The sequence below is a fragment of the Chelonia mydas genome, chromosome 4 (assembly GCF_015237465.2).
Source record: "Chelonia mydas isolate rCheMyd1 chromosome 4, rCheMyd1.pri.v2, whole genome shotgun sequence".
Taxonomy (NCBI): domain Eukaryota; kingdom Metazoa; phylum Chordata; order Testudines; family Cheloniidae; genus Chelonia; species Chelonia mydas.
In genome coordinates, this window is record NC_057852.1 from 99,524,607 (window position 1) to 99,536,581 (window position 11,975).

The 11,975-nt window shown below is 39.0% G+C and overlaps 1 protein-coding gene across 1 annotated transcript in view; it reads right to left on the bottom strand.

Moving 5' to 3' along the window:
* Window positions 1-11,757, bottom strand: part of DTHD1 (death domain containing 1) — a 44,930-nt gene extending 33,173 nt beyond the window's left edge. Inside the window, exons 1-4 of the mRNA XM_007059716.4 lie at window positions 11,036-11,757; window positions 2,838-3,669; window positions 2,007-2,337; window positions 1,025-1,204 (exon numbers count right to left, since the gene is read on the bottom strand). Of these exons, the coding sequence (XP_007059778.3) occupies window positions 1,025-1,204; window positions 2,007-2,337; window positions 2,838-3,669; window positions 11,036-11,318 (1,626 nt within the window). The 5' untranslated portion in view covers window positions 11,319-11,757. The remainder of the gene's footprint in view (window positions 1-1,024; window positions 1,205-2,006; window positions 2,338-2,837; window positions 3,670-11,035) is intronic.
* Window positions 11,758-11,975: the final 218 nt, after the last annotated feature.

The following is an 11,975-nucleotide window of genomic DNA, read 5'->3' on the forward strand; positions in this document are numbered from 1 at the left end:
GGAGTAGAGCTGGGCCAGGCCTGGAGCTGGGCTGTGAGTGGAACGGAGCTGGGATCAGAGCTGGGACGTTGGAAGAGCAAAGGGTGAAGTGGAGCTGGGGCTGGGGCTGAGAGTGGAGCAGCGGGGAGAGTGGAACTGCAGCTGGGATCAGAGCTGGGCTGGGGTTGGAACAGGGGTGAGAGTGGAGCTGCGTCTGGGGACAGCATGGAGCTGCAGGTGGGGTCGAAGCTGGTCTGGGGGCACAGCAGGACTAGGCAGCTTTCAACCTGCCCCCCGAGGGCTGGCCAGGGCTCCACCAGATGCCCCACCCTGCAAAAAAATGTTTCTCTGCACCCCCCAGGCGAGCATGCCCCTCAGTTTGAGGACCACTGACTTATAGGGAGACGATGACTCTTTTGCACTTCCAGATTAGCTCAAAGGGAATGGATCAGAGCGGAGAAAATTTGCCTACAGAATACACCACTGCCTGACCCAAAGACTTCATGTACTGTGTAGATTTTTTTAATTATAATTATTAATATTGTTGGAAACAGTCTTGTTTCCCAGAACATAGCAAGCATACAAATAGCTACTGCTTCATTTATATCTGCTGTGACAGGGTCAGGCTAGATGGCTATAGGAGAGTAATAGAAGGCAGATATATTAGCCCCAGGCTAAGTAGGTCTCTTTTCCCTGGGTAAGGTAACAGGGAAGGTTCCAGAACAATCAGGAACCTTCTGGAGACAATTGAGACAGGCTGATTAGAACACCTGCAGCCAATCAAGAAGGTGCTAGAATCAATTAAGGCAGGCTAATCAGGGCACCTGGGTTTTAAAAAGGAGTTGACATGAAGCCCAGGTCTGTTATGCATAAAGGTTGCAGAGTCCCTCTTAATGTCCACTCCATATCCACCTAGCTGTCTATGCAGTGGAACCACAGTAATAACACTGTTTGGAGGCCTTCATCATTATGATGGATTTCTCTTTGGAACTACTCATGTGACATGGACATGATGCAAAGAAAAATATGAATATTTCACACTTACCTTTAACTGCATGGTCACTGGAGAACTGAACGTTTCTGGAGGGTAGTAGAAAGAGATTCTAGAATCCATGCTTAGCTTTTGTGAGAGCCCTTTCTTTGGAATGGTGAATGTTTCTTTTTTTAAGCATGAAACCACAGAAAAAATACCAAGCTGGCAAATTTTCACCTCTGCAAAGGTCCCCTTTGTGGGAGAAAAAGGATGCTACAATTGTTAGTAGATTATCATTTCCGGTGGATGAACTAACTGTATTCTGAGAAGCAAAATGAAAATAACTTAAATGTTATTATCATTTTGACAGCCTGGTTCTCTACTGTGTTACTCCAGTAACTTTCAGTGGTGAATAAGGCTCAGTGTCATTAACAAGGTTGCATCCTATGTTTAGTCGGTGGGAGGGTGGGTGTATGCAGATATAATTGTTACTCTTCTTTAGGTTAAATGCAAAATAATCTCTCCTCTGTTTCATTTACCAAAGAATTGTCAACTTCACACACATGCTCACATTTAAAACAAAACAAAACTGTAGAGTCATCTGTATTCTGGGGCAAAGTACTTCTCCAATTAATGTTTCTGAAGAGAAGATGTTAATTGGGGAGTTTTGTATCCAATAAATCATGGGGAATCTTGGAGAGAGAAATACAATTTAGTCTAGAAAAAAATCAGGCTAGATCCACACTGAACCAAATTATGCTCTGAGCCACCTGTGGGAGGAAGGGAGGATAGGCAGCTTTAGGTCACCTTTATGCCTCCCTATCTTGGCGGTTGTTCTGGGGGCGTGAATTAGCACCTGAAGCTTGAGGAACCCAAAACTAATGGTCACCTTAGAAAATGTGGGTCTTCATATTTAGGTAACCTTGGCAATATATGAAATTCATGATGGAAAGCATGGCTTATTAATCACTGCTTTAATTGCAAAATTTAACTCAACCTTAACTGTTCAGCGACAATAGACCTTTTCATAATACTCAAATAAGAATTCACCAACCTTCTGGTTTCCCTGGTACCCATCAAAGGAAATGGGAGTTAAGTAACTTGATTGAAAGTTCATATTGGTCACCTTCACCATGATGTCTCGATAATTTCCTCTGTAGCGTGCAGTGAATGGGATTGCAATGTTGATAGGAAAGGGGATTAGTTTCCCCTGGTCTAAGCACGCAACACTGATGACATTGCTGACCAGCTCCTCAGAATCTTCCACCACCAAGGAACTCATGTCATTGATGATCCTGCATACTAAATTTTCGAGAGTGATGGAAGGTGCTGTAATATAACAGGCAACTTCAGGTTCAATATTACCACTCACTTCTGCTAGAAATCTGCAGAAAAATACACAGTATTATTCTCTGGGCTTTTTTTTGTCCTATATTATGTAAGCAATAAACCAATTAATATATGCATTTAATATATTTAAATAATAAATATATCCAAATTATCCACCTATCTTTTCAGTTTTCATAAAGCACAGGGAACTCATCAGTAATACCTTGCATTAACTAACAAGTGCATAGGACCTAGAAAAATATAAGTAACACTGATTAAAAATGTATGTTACAAATTATTGGAAAGCTGCCTAATTTTGGGACCTGATCCAAAGCTCATTGACATCAATCAATGAAATCTTTCTACTGATTTCAATAAGTTTCGAATCTGACCTTTTATGTGCTCAAGATTTCAGGAAGCTACATTAAAATCTTCAGTGCAGGGTTACATTTTTATTTAGTGTCCATACTAAAGGGTGAACTGCCCTTTATGCATGTCCAATGGTTGGAGTGCACGCAGATGTGTGTTTACAAATAGTCAACTTTTTCATACTTACTCTTTGTTCATCCAGGGACTTGATCTTTCCACTTCTTCTGAATCATTTGTTGAAAGATTCATAGCAGGTGTATTGCATATATTCTCCGACCTTGCAGACTCAATTGCATTGTTTCTGTTGTTCCCATTAATCTCATAAATTTCCTCCTTTTTCTCGTCATCTTTTTCTTCTTCACATGAATTCTCTGTTGGTTTGTGATCTTCATATTCCATCTGAGTTGGGGGTTCTTCACTTACTGCCTGTTCTTGATCAGAAAGATTGATTACAGATCTATCACAGATATCTTCGGACTTTCCAGATACAATTATATCATCTCCATTGCTCCCGGGAACTTCTTGAAAAGCTCTGTTTGGGCATTTCTTATTATAAGGCCTTGCTCCATGACTTTCCTCCTTTCTGTTGCAATCTTTTTGCTCTGTATGTGAACTCTGTAGGAGCTTGTGATCTTCGTTTTCCATTAGCTTTGGGAGGTCTCTGCTTACTGCCTGTTCTTGATCAGGATTTTTTTCACTTAATGATATAGCAGTTTCTTTTTCCACTGTTTTGTTTTCACTTGACTGGACTTGGTGAATGTTCGGACTTTTCCTTTCATTCATGGGAGAAGTTACCTGGAGTCGTTGACTTACACCAGCAGATACTTTCCCAGAATGTGTCTTTTCTCTTTCACACACAACTATTTCATTGGAAACATCTTGAACAATCTGGGATTGAGATTTATCATCATGTCTGCATCTAATATCATAAAATTTGTTTTTTGCCTCTTGAAGATGTGTAACTGTATCCAGAAAGAGTTCATTTATTTTCTGAAGACAACCCACAAGAGTGATGATCTCTAGAAAAAAATGTAATTAATTGAGTGTCACTGAAATATGAGTGATAGTATGCAAAAAAAGTCAATACACACACGAGAGACAACACGGGTAAAGTAATACATTTTACTGAATCAACTTCTGTTGGTGAGAGAGACAAGCTTTTGAGCCCCACAGGGATCTTCTTAGGTCTGAAAAAGGTACTCTGAGACCTGAAAAAGAGCTCTGTGTGGCTCAAAAGCTTCTATCTCTCTCACCAACAGAAGTTAGTCCAATAAAAGATATTACCTCACCCACCTTGTCTCTTTAATATCCTGGGACCGACATGGCTATCACTATATTATCTAATACATACACAAGGAACTCTGCACAGCTATGCAAATGGCTTATGTATATGCATATTGGATAATATATTCTGTTTCTTTTCTTTCATTTTTTATTTAATACACAATAAAATATTTATTTCAAAAGCAAAGTGAATTTGAGTGATTTAGTTTATGAAGAACTGGATAATGACTTATAAAACTATAGTCTCAGCTCTCCCAGAACTTCTAATTAATACTAGTTTAATGATCAGACAGTAGCTAAATTCTTGAAGACAACCAATTCAAATCAGAAAACTGCTGCATAATAGCTGTAATTAGCTCAGGAGCAGTCCAATATTCAATCTTAATTATTTTTCTGTCCAGAAGGCCTCATTCTGCAAGGCGCTGACCACTCTGACCCTGATCCAGCAAAGCAATTAAGTATCTGAGTAGTGACAGAGACTTCCCACATGGTTAAAGTTAAGTGCCTTGTCGGATCAAACCCTAGAGATGGTGGAGATTTCTTCTGATGAAAGCTGAGAACACTCCTGTGAGGAAACACAGGAATTAGTTGTTGTTCCTATAACAACTGTGAGACAGGTATGGCAATTTCTTGCCATATCCTTGGGAGACCTTACTGAATTAAGTTTAAGAATCTTTGAGGTCCTTTGTATTACATTAATTGTTTATGTAACTTCTGAAAGAGGGAGAAGTGAAAGATGTGAGACTTGGGGATTCAAAGGACTATATTCAATGATGTGCCAGACAAGAATGGATTTATGGAACAAAAAGTGTTAAGTGGTTTTACTGGGGAATACCTAATGGGAGTTAAATGCAAATCCCCTACCTCCAGTTATGCCAAAAAACCCAACAAACCAAAACCCAGCCTTTTGAAATTATGCCCTGAGGAGTGGGCCGTTGTCTGCTGATCACCTCATACATGAAGCCAGAAAGGCCCAAGCTGTGTAAAAGAAAGACTGAACTATTCATAGCTGTACTCGTTCTGAAGCTGAAATAGTTATGAACTTGTAACCACAAGGAAAACCCAGTTTCAGGTGTTGAAGGACTGACACCTACCAGAGATCGAGGTTGGAGTTGGGGTGACCTTTTAAAGCAGGTTTGTAGGTTCTTTTATTGTTTTGAATATGTTCTCTATAATTCTTTCACCTTAAGAATAAATGTGCTTACTTACAGAGAGCTGTATGGTAACTTGTAACTGAGGGCAATTATGCTGTTCATAGCCTCTAGAGAGAAAATAAAGCATTGCTGCTGGTCTGTTTAGGCAGTCTGGCTTGCTGGGAATATCACAGTGTTGGCAAGGAACTTTGCAGCCAGGAAAAGCCCCTGTCAGGAGGGGGAGAGATGTGCATCTCTAGTCAAGAGAGGTGTGACAGCTGAGGAGCTGGGATCCCGGTGTGGTGCACTTAGTGGACTATGAGGGAGGAAGGCAGGTGTAGTTGTCCTGAAACTGTCATATATGATGGCAGTGTATGAGGGATCTATGATAGGGTGAACTGCCAGAAGTGCCAACAGCACTGAAAGCAAATACTGCGGAAGGAAATAGCACAAAGGAAAACGTCTCATGGTGTTTTAGGGAAAGGAATAGTGAGAAGAGAGACTGGGTGAGGGGGGAAATGGGTTAAGAACAGCTGAAGAAAAGTCAGCAGCTTGAGTTATGTAGCGAAAGGCAGTGCAACCCTAAGGAGTGGACAAAGGTGCACCTTGTTGACTTGCTGTTTTCTGATGACGGGAAGAGAAATGATGGCTCAGGTTTGCAGGGAACATCCAGCCCATTGAAAGAGGGTCCAACAGGTGGGGAAAATCTTGGAGCCAACTCCCTGGAGATAAGCAAGGAAGAGGCTGCCAGAGGCAGCAACTATGTCTCATGGGGATTGAACGCCTCACTGCAACAGAAATTGTGGACAGACTGACAGAGTACAAGAAGCTGGAGAGGGACAGAGTGCGACTGGAACTCCAGCTGTTAACAGACCAGGAGTGGCAGTGCCAGGATGAGAAAGAAGAGAAGAAGAACCAGAGCCAACAGGAGGAGCAGCATGAGGAAAGAGGACAGGGAACATATCAGCTCGAGATGGAGAGACTGTGCCAGGGAAAACTAAGCTGGTAGATGAAACCAAACCCCCTGTATCTGTCTCTGTGAGTGGCATACACTTCAAATTATTTCCTCATTTCAGGGAGGGGGATGACAATGTTTTTGAAGTGGAGTGTGAATTGAACAAGGTGGGAGAAAAGAACATGATGTGGTGGGTTGCTTCACTACTGTCAGGGACAAAGGACTTGGATATTTTCACTCTTATGGACAGAGAGGACTACAAAGACCAAAGGCACTCACACTAGGCTACCGGCTCCTCAATCAACATCCCTCGGATGGAGACCCTCTTCTCTCTTCCTTCTATCTGGGGTTTTTCCAAGCTGCACAGTTCTCTGCCCACACTGTGATATTCCCATGAAGCCAGACTGCCTAAATAGGACATTGTCTGCATTTTGCTTTCTCTCCAGAGGCTATGAACAGTGTTTCCCTCAGTTACAAGTTACCACACAGCTCTTTCTAAGCAAGCACATTTATTCTGAAGGTGAAAGATTTACAGATAAAACAAATTTAAAACAATAAAAGAACCTACATGCATGCTAAAAAGCTTATCATACCAGCTGAAGTCTCGAGTTCTGGTGTCAATCCTTCAAAACTCATAACTGGGTATGCCCTGTGATTAGAAGTTCATAACTTTCTCAGATTCAGAATCAGAACAACCATGAATAGTTCAGTCTTTCCTTTACGCAGTTGGGGCCTTTCTGGCTTCATGTATGAGGTGATCAGCAGACAATGGCCCATTCCTCAGGGCATAGTTTCAAAAGGCTGGGTTTTGGTTTATTGGATTTTTTTTTGGCATAACTGGGATAAGGGATTTGCATTCAACTCCTATTAGGTATTCCTCAGTTAAACCTTGGGACTTAGATCTTGGCCTCATATACAAGACAGTCAGTAGACAATGGCCCACTCCTCAGGACATAGCTTCAAAGGGCTGAGTATTTTTGAATAACTAGAGGTGAGGAATTTGCATTCACCTCCCATTAGGAATTCACCAGGAAAACCACTTAACACTTTTTGTCCCAAAAGTACATTCTCAGGCACGTTGAACAATATAGTCTTTTGAACCCTCGGGTCTCACATCTGTCACAGCTCCATCCTTCGAGAGATTACATACTATCCCAGCCCACAATAATACAAAAACCACGCATGTAACACAATGGATTCCAAAGATACATAAACTTAATTCAGTAAGGCCTCCCAAGCATATGACAGGAAATTGCCATATCTGTCACAATGTGACCTTATAAGAAAAATGGATTATTTTATTTTCCTGATTTGTCTTGTCTTATGCCCTTTCCTGGAAATTCTTGCAAAGAAAAATGTTCAAGGATTTTAGATGTATTACTTTTACAGCAACCCTCAAGCCTTTTGCTGTCAACTCTGTAGCAATTGGAGAGTTTTGGAACTGTCTCTCTTCATTTATTAGATGCATTACAAATCTCTGGGAGCATTTCTCAGCATATTTCTGTTCAGTACTGTGTGATACTCACAGGCTTGTTTTTGAGGTTAAATCCAGTGCAAGTCAAAACAAATAAAAAAGTGATAGAGATGAAACACCATATGCAACACTTACCACTTGCAAAAGATTGAGAGAGAGAGGGGGAAAAGACACCAAATAGGGTGATTCTCTTCTGAATAGAATCCAATGACTCACCTTCACTGCTCCTTCTTTCACACCTAATGAGGAAGCTGTCTAGATTAATCAATACCTTATTGTTTTCTACATGAAAAATAATTGTACTATATGATAATGTTATTGGTGTGATGCGATAGATTAGACGGGCCTTTTCTTTCAGTCCTAGTTTTCAGAGGCTTATATAAATCTGTCTCCAAAAATTACATTTTCAAGAAAGTTTTTTATATTTGTCCTCAGCCAAGGAATTTACATTTGAAAGATCCAAAGAAAATGTATTTAATGGTTGTTCAATTACCAGAGTATGAAAAGTATATATTTTTTTATTTCTGAAGTTGGAAAAAAATTGTGCAGATGCATTTTTTCACTCTAGCAACTGTAAACTGCCTTGGATATGAGATTTCAAACTTCAAAAAAAATGTAGATTTCAATAAAGAATGAATGATTTCATAATGTGAAAAAAATGGTTGAGGAATAAAGAAATGAAGAGAGTGGATATAGCATGATCTGCATGCACCCTTACTGGCTTAAGTATGTGCCATTATGGGGCTAAATTGTGCACGTTGTTTACTAATGTAAATCTGAGCAATTCCACTGTCTTCATTAGAAATGCTTTGCATTTACAGATTTACTAGAAGAATTTGGTGCGTGGTTTGTACAGTAAATATAATTGATTCAAGATATCTCACCTTATGGACCAGCTAGCATATACTTGGTAAGGTAACAAAGGGAATCCCAAAATGTCCCTATACCATTCTGGCCTTAAAAAGGGCTTCATTTAGAATAAAGTCCTATTCTCCTGTACCTGTCCCTACTTCATTATCTACACCAGCTATTTCCAGCCCACCACCACACGAGCAGTCAGAGGCGCAACCGATTCCTAACCCAATGCTCTTCCAATATCTGCAACTCAGCCAATATGTAAAGGTCATGTATTCTGTCCATTTACAACAAAAAAAGTGGTTTTATTTATATGTATTTTGATTTGTAATGTGTCTAGTGTTAGAGCTCTAAGCACTTCTACCGGATGTAAAAAAATCAGTTCATACCATAACTCACAACAATTAAAAATTAATACTGAGAAAAGGATCCTCCACTAACTTAATTATCAGTTTGGGGGCAATCATCCTGAGAATATCCCAGTGGTCATCTCAGGAACATGATATGGGAGTAGCTCAAGTGTGGTTTCAAGATGCTCGACTAGGGTAAAAATTCCTATTGTTTTACCAATCCTTTGAGGTAAAACCGAATAAGAAAGGCAGAGGGTGATGTGCTCCATTCCTTCCACTATTTGTCCAATACTTTCTCAACCCTCAGAGTAGACTTCAAAAAAAAGCACCTGAACTGCTAAGGTTTAGTGGGTGTATTCCTCTCCCCCACCCATTTGTGAAAATTGCTGCCAACGTGTAATTAAATTATGGGATTTTTTAAAATTTAAATTCATCATAATCTCTCTCACACATCAGATACATGTATATGGATGCACCTAGTGCCATCTGTGGGGGAGTCTACATTTTGGATCCTAACTGTATGGAGAGAGGGATTCCAGAATGGATGGATGGACTAAGGGGCTATGAGGAAGATCAGTTTCCAGTTGCATCTGAGATCCACTTGGTGTAACAGAAAAGGGGAGCAGTAGCTGGACACAAACTGGCTTCAGGGGTTTAAGCAAACGGTTAATACTGCTTATATCACCTGACAAGGCTTGCAAAACCTTTTGAGCAATCTTAAAACTATTTAAGTGACCAAACTGTTACCTAATACTATAAGTAGGATCCAGAGCATAAGACTATTACAAAAACATGACCATGGTTGCCTACTACAGCGGAAACTATTTGCCTGCATCTAGGTGGTTTCAATTTGTGTGTTATTTACTAAATAAAGTTGCAGCCATTAAGCCATTTCACCTTAAATTTGTCTCATATTTTCCTTACAGCCTACACACCAATTTATGTACAGCGAACATGCATATTAAGGCTTTAAAGCTGACACTAGATACAGTAATACAAAATATTGCTATAGATGCTATGGATATTACATGTAAACTCCAGTTATGCAAACCCCCATTACCTCAAATTTGGAAATAAAAATGTAGGTTTTTATTTGAAATTTTCAGTTTTCCCCAGTTCCATTTTTTTCATATATTCTTGAGCCATTCTGAAAACTGAGGTTTGCCTATCCTATGTACCTTTGAATTTTGTGACCTGTATGTGTTTAAAAGCTGAACCATATCACTGCATAGTAATTTTAGACTATTCACCAACATTGTGTTAAAAGAGCCTTTCCACATGTTGTTACAATGTTAACCTTGAAATTTCCTTCTGTGCATTTTTTAAAAGCATGTGATCACTTTAAGGACTGTACTTTCCTTGTTTTTCTGACCTGAGATAACCCAGTTTCAGAATACAGTGGCAGTCTATGTTTAAGTGTTTCTTAACTTCTTTACTAACTCGTTATTTTATATGAAAGAGAGAGACTATGGAAAAGAATCTTTTTGGAAAAAGAGAATCAGAGAGTTCTGAATGAATGAAAAGTAACTAATACAGATCACATATACATAGTTGGGAAAACCAAATTGCAAGCAGGTCTTTTCTCACTAGAAAGCTCTTGTATGATCTTGGATATCTTATGAAAACCATAGAGCTAAGACTCATAAGTACGGGCATAGCTGAAGATCTGAGTCAGGAAATTGTATCTCTCAGTCTCTTAATCCTGGTGTGCTAAACTAAAATATTATTAAATGCAGAGATTGTATTTTTCTGCTATATTTTGCTAAATATTCTTGATGTGGTGGGATTTTGGGGAAATTTTTGGTTTGCAAAAGCATGCTATCCTTTGTTCAGGATACTATTTTTAATGTGAATCCCACATGAAAGCACATAATTGACCCATTAAATGTAAATTTGTGTAATTAAATACTATTAGCAGACCAGTTTAACAGTACATTAAGAAGGGGGAAATCTAGAGTAATTTAGTTTCCTCAGGAAAGATTGGAGGAAGAATTTCTGGTTTGCTTGAGCTATGCAGGATCAGAGGGCAGAAGAACCAAGAATTGGCCCTTACTTGTATTTTTTTATACAAATAATAATGCAAAACAATATAGATAAGGAAACTTTATATTAATTCAGTTTAATTCATTATTCTACATGGAAACCTTTTTTAAGTCACTATCTCTTCAGAAAAATACATGGAGAGAATAAAAAGTAAAATATATTCTACTGAAAGAACAAATATTGAAGTTCCAATTAATGTAAAATGTGACTTCACATGAGCATCAGAGGGCAAAATTTGGCTTACTATATATTAAATAAATTCTCTTTATGGTTAAACTCATCTTTACTTGCCTTGACTTGAAACCAATTGCTTGTGTTTGTTTTGAAGAGTATTCAATAGCTGGCAGGTGTCTTGTAGGATCTCTGTATTGTGTTGTAGCTGTTGGCTGAGGGAACTGCTGAGTTCTTGCATGAGAAAGATCAATCTAGGCATATACTCCGCTGTATCTTCATTATCTTGAAGGTCACCCTTTAGAAGTGTTTCTCTTGTCATTAGATTTAGATGCCAAATCTGTTCCAGTACTTGACTTGGTTTATCTGTACCAGGTGTTATCTTACATTCAGCTACTTCCATTTTTAAATATAGAAAATATTATTGTAACTTCTCACATTCAGAACACTTCCAAAATATTGTAGCTTCAGTTTGTAACTTAATTAGGGCATAAGAAAAATGTTGCATCGTAGTCCTACTGAAAAATCAAGTACCTAGCTCTGAAACTCTGAGCTTGATGTTGACTATTAAAAAGTTACTAGGTGACAAAAAGGAGTGGCTTTCCAGGAACTAAAAGGACTACTGTACAAAGAGATGTCGGTGTGTACCAAACTGATTTCAGAACATAAATGTGGCAAGATTACATTACTGGAGTATACAGCAATGCTGTGATTTTCAAGGGATCTGAGCACCTGCACTTCAATAAAACTAGTTCAGTAAAATAAATAAAAAATAGTTCAATAAAAATGCTCAACCCCTCTGAAAGTCAGACCATAAATTTCTGTTTGTGATTTTTGCAGTGTCGAATGTGGATAGCATATCTCGATGAATGACCTGAAGCTCTTGAGAACAAACTGGCATTAACAGTTGCAAAGGGTCCCTAGGCATGCCAGTTCATAAATTTCAGGTGAATCCATTTAATTTATAATTGTGTTTTATCAGTTGGTGGGATAAAGTATACGCCACCCAGGCCCCGAATGCAGACCTGTGAGGTCAATTATGTTATTTACTGCACGTTCA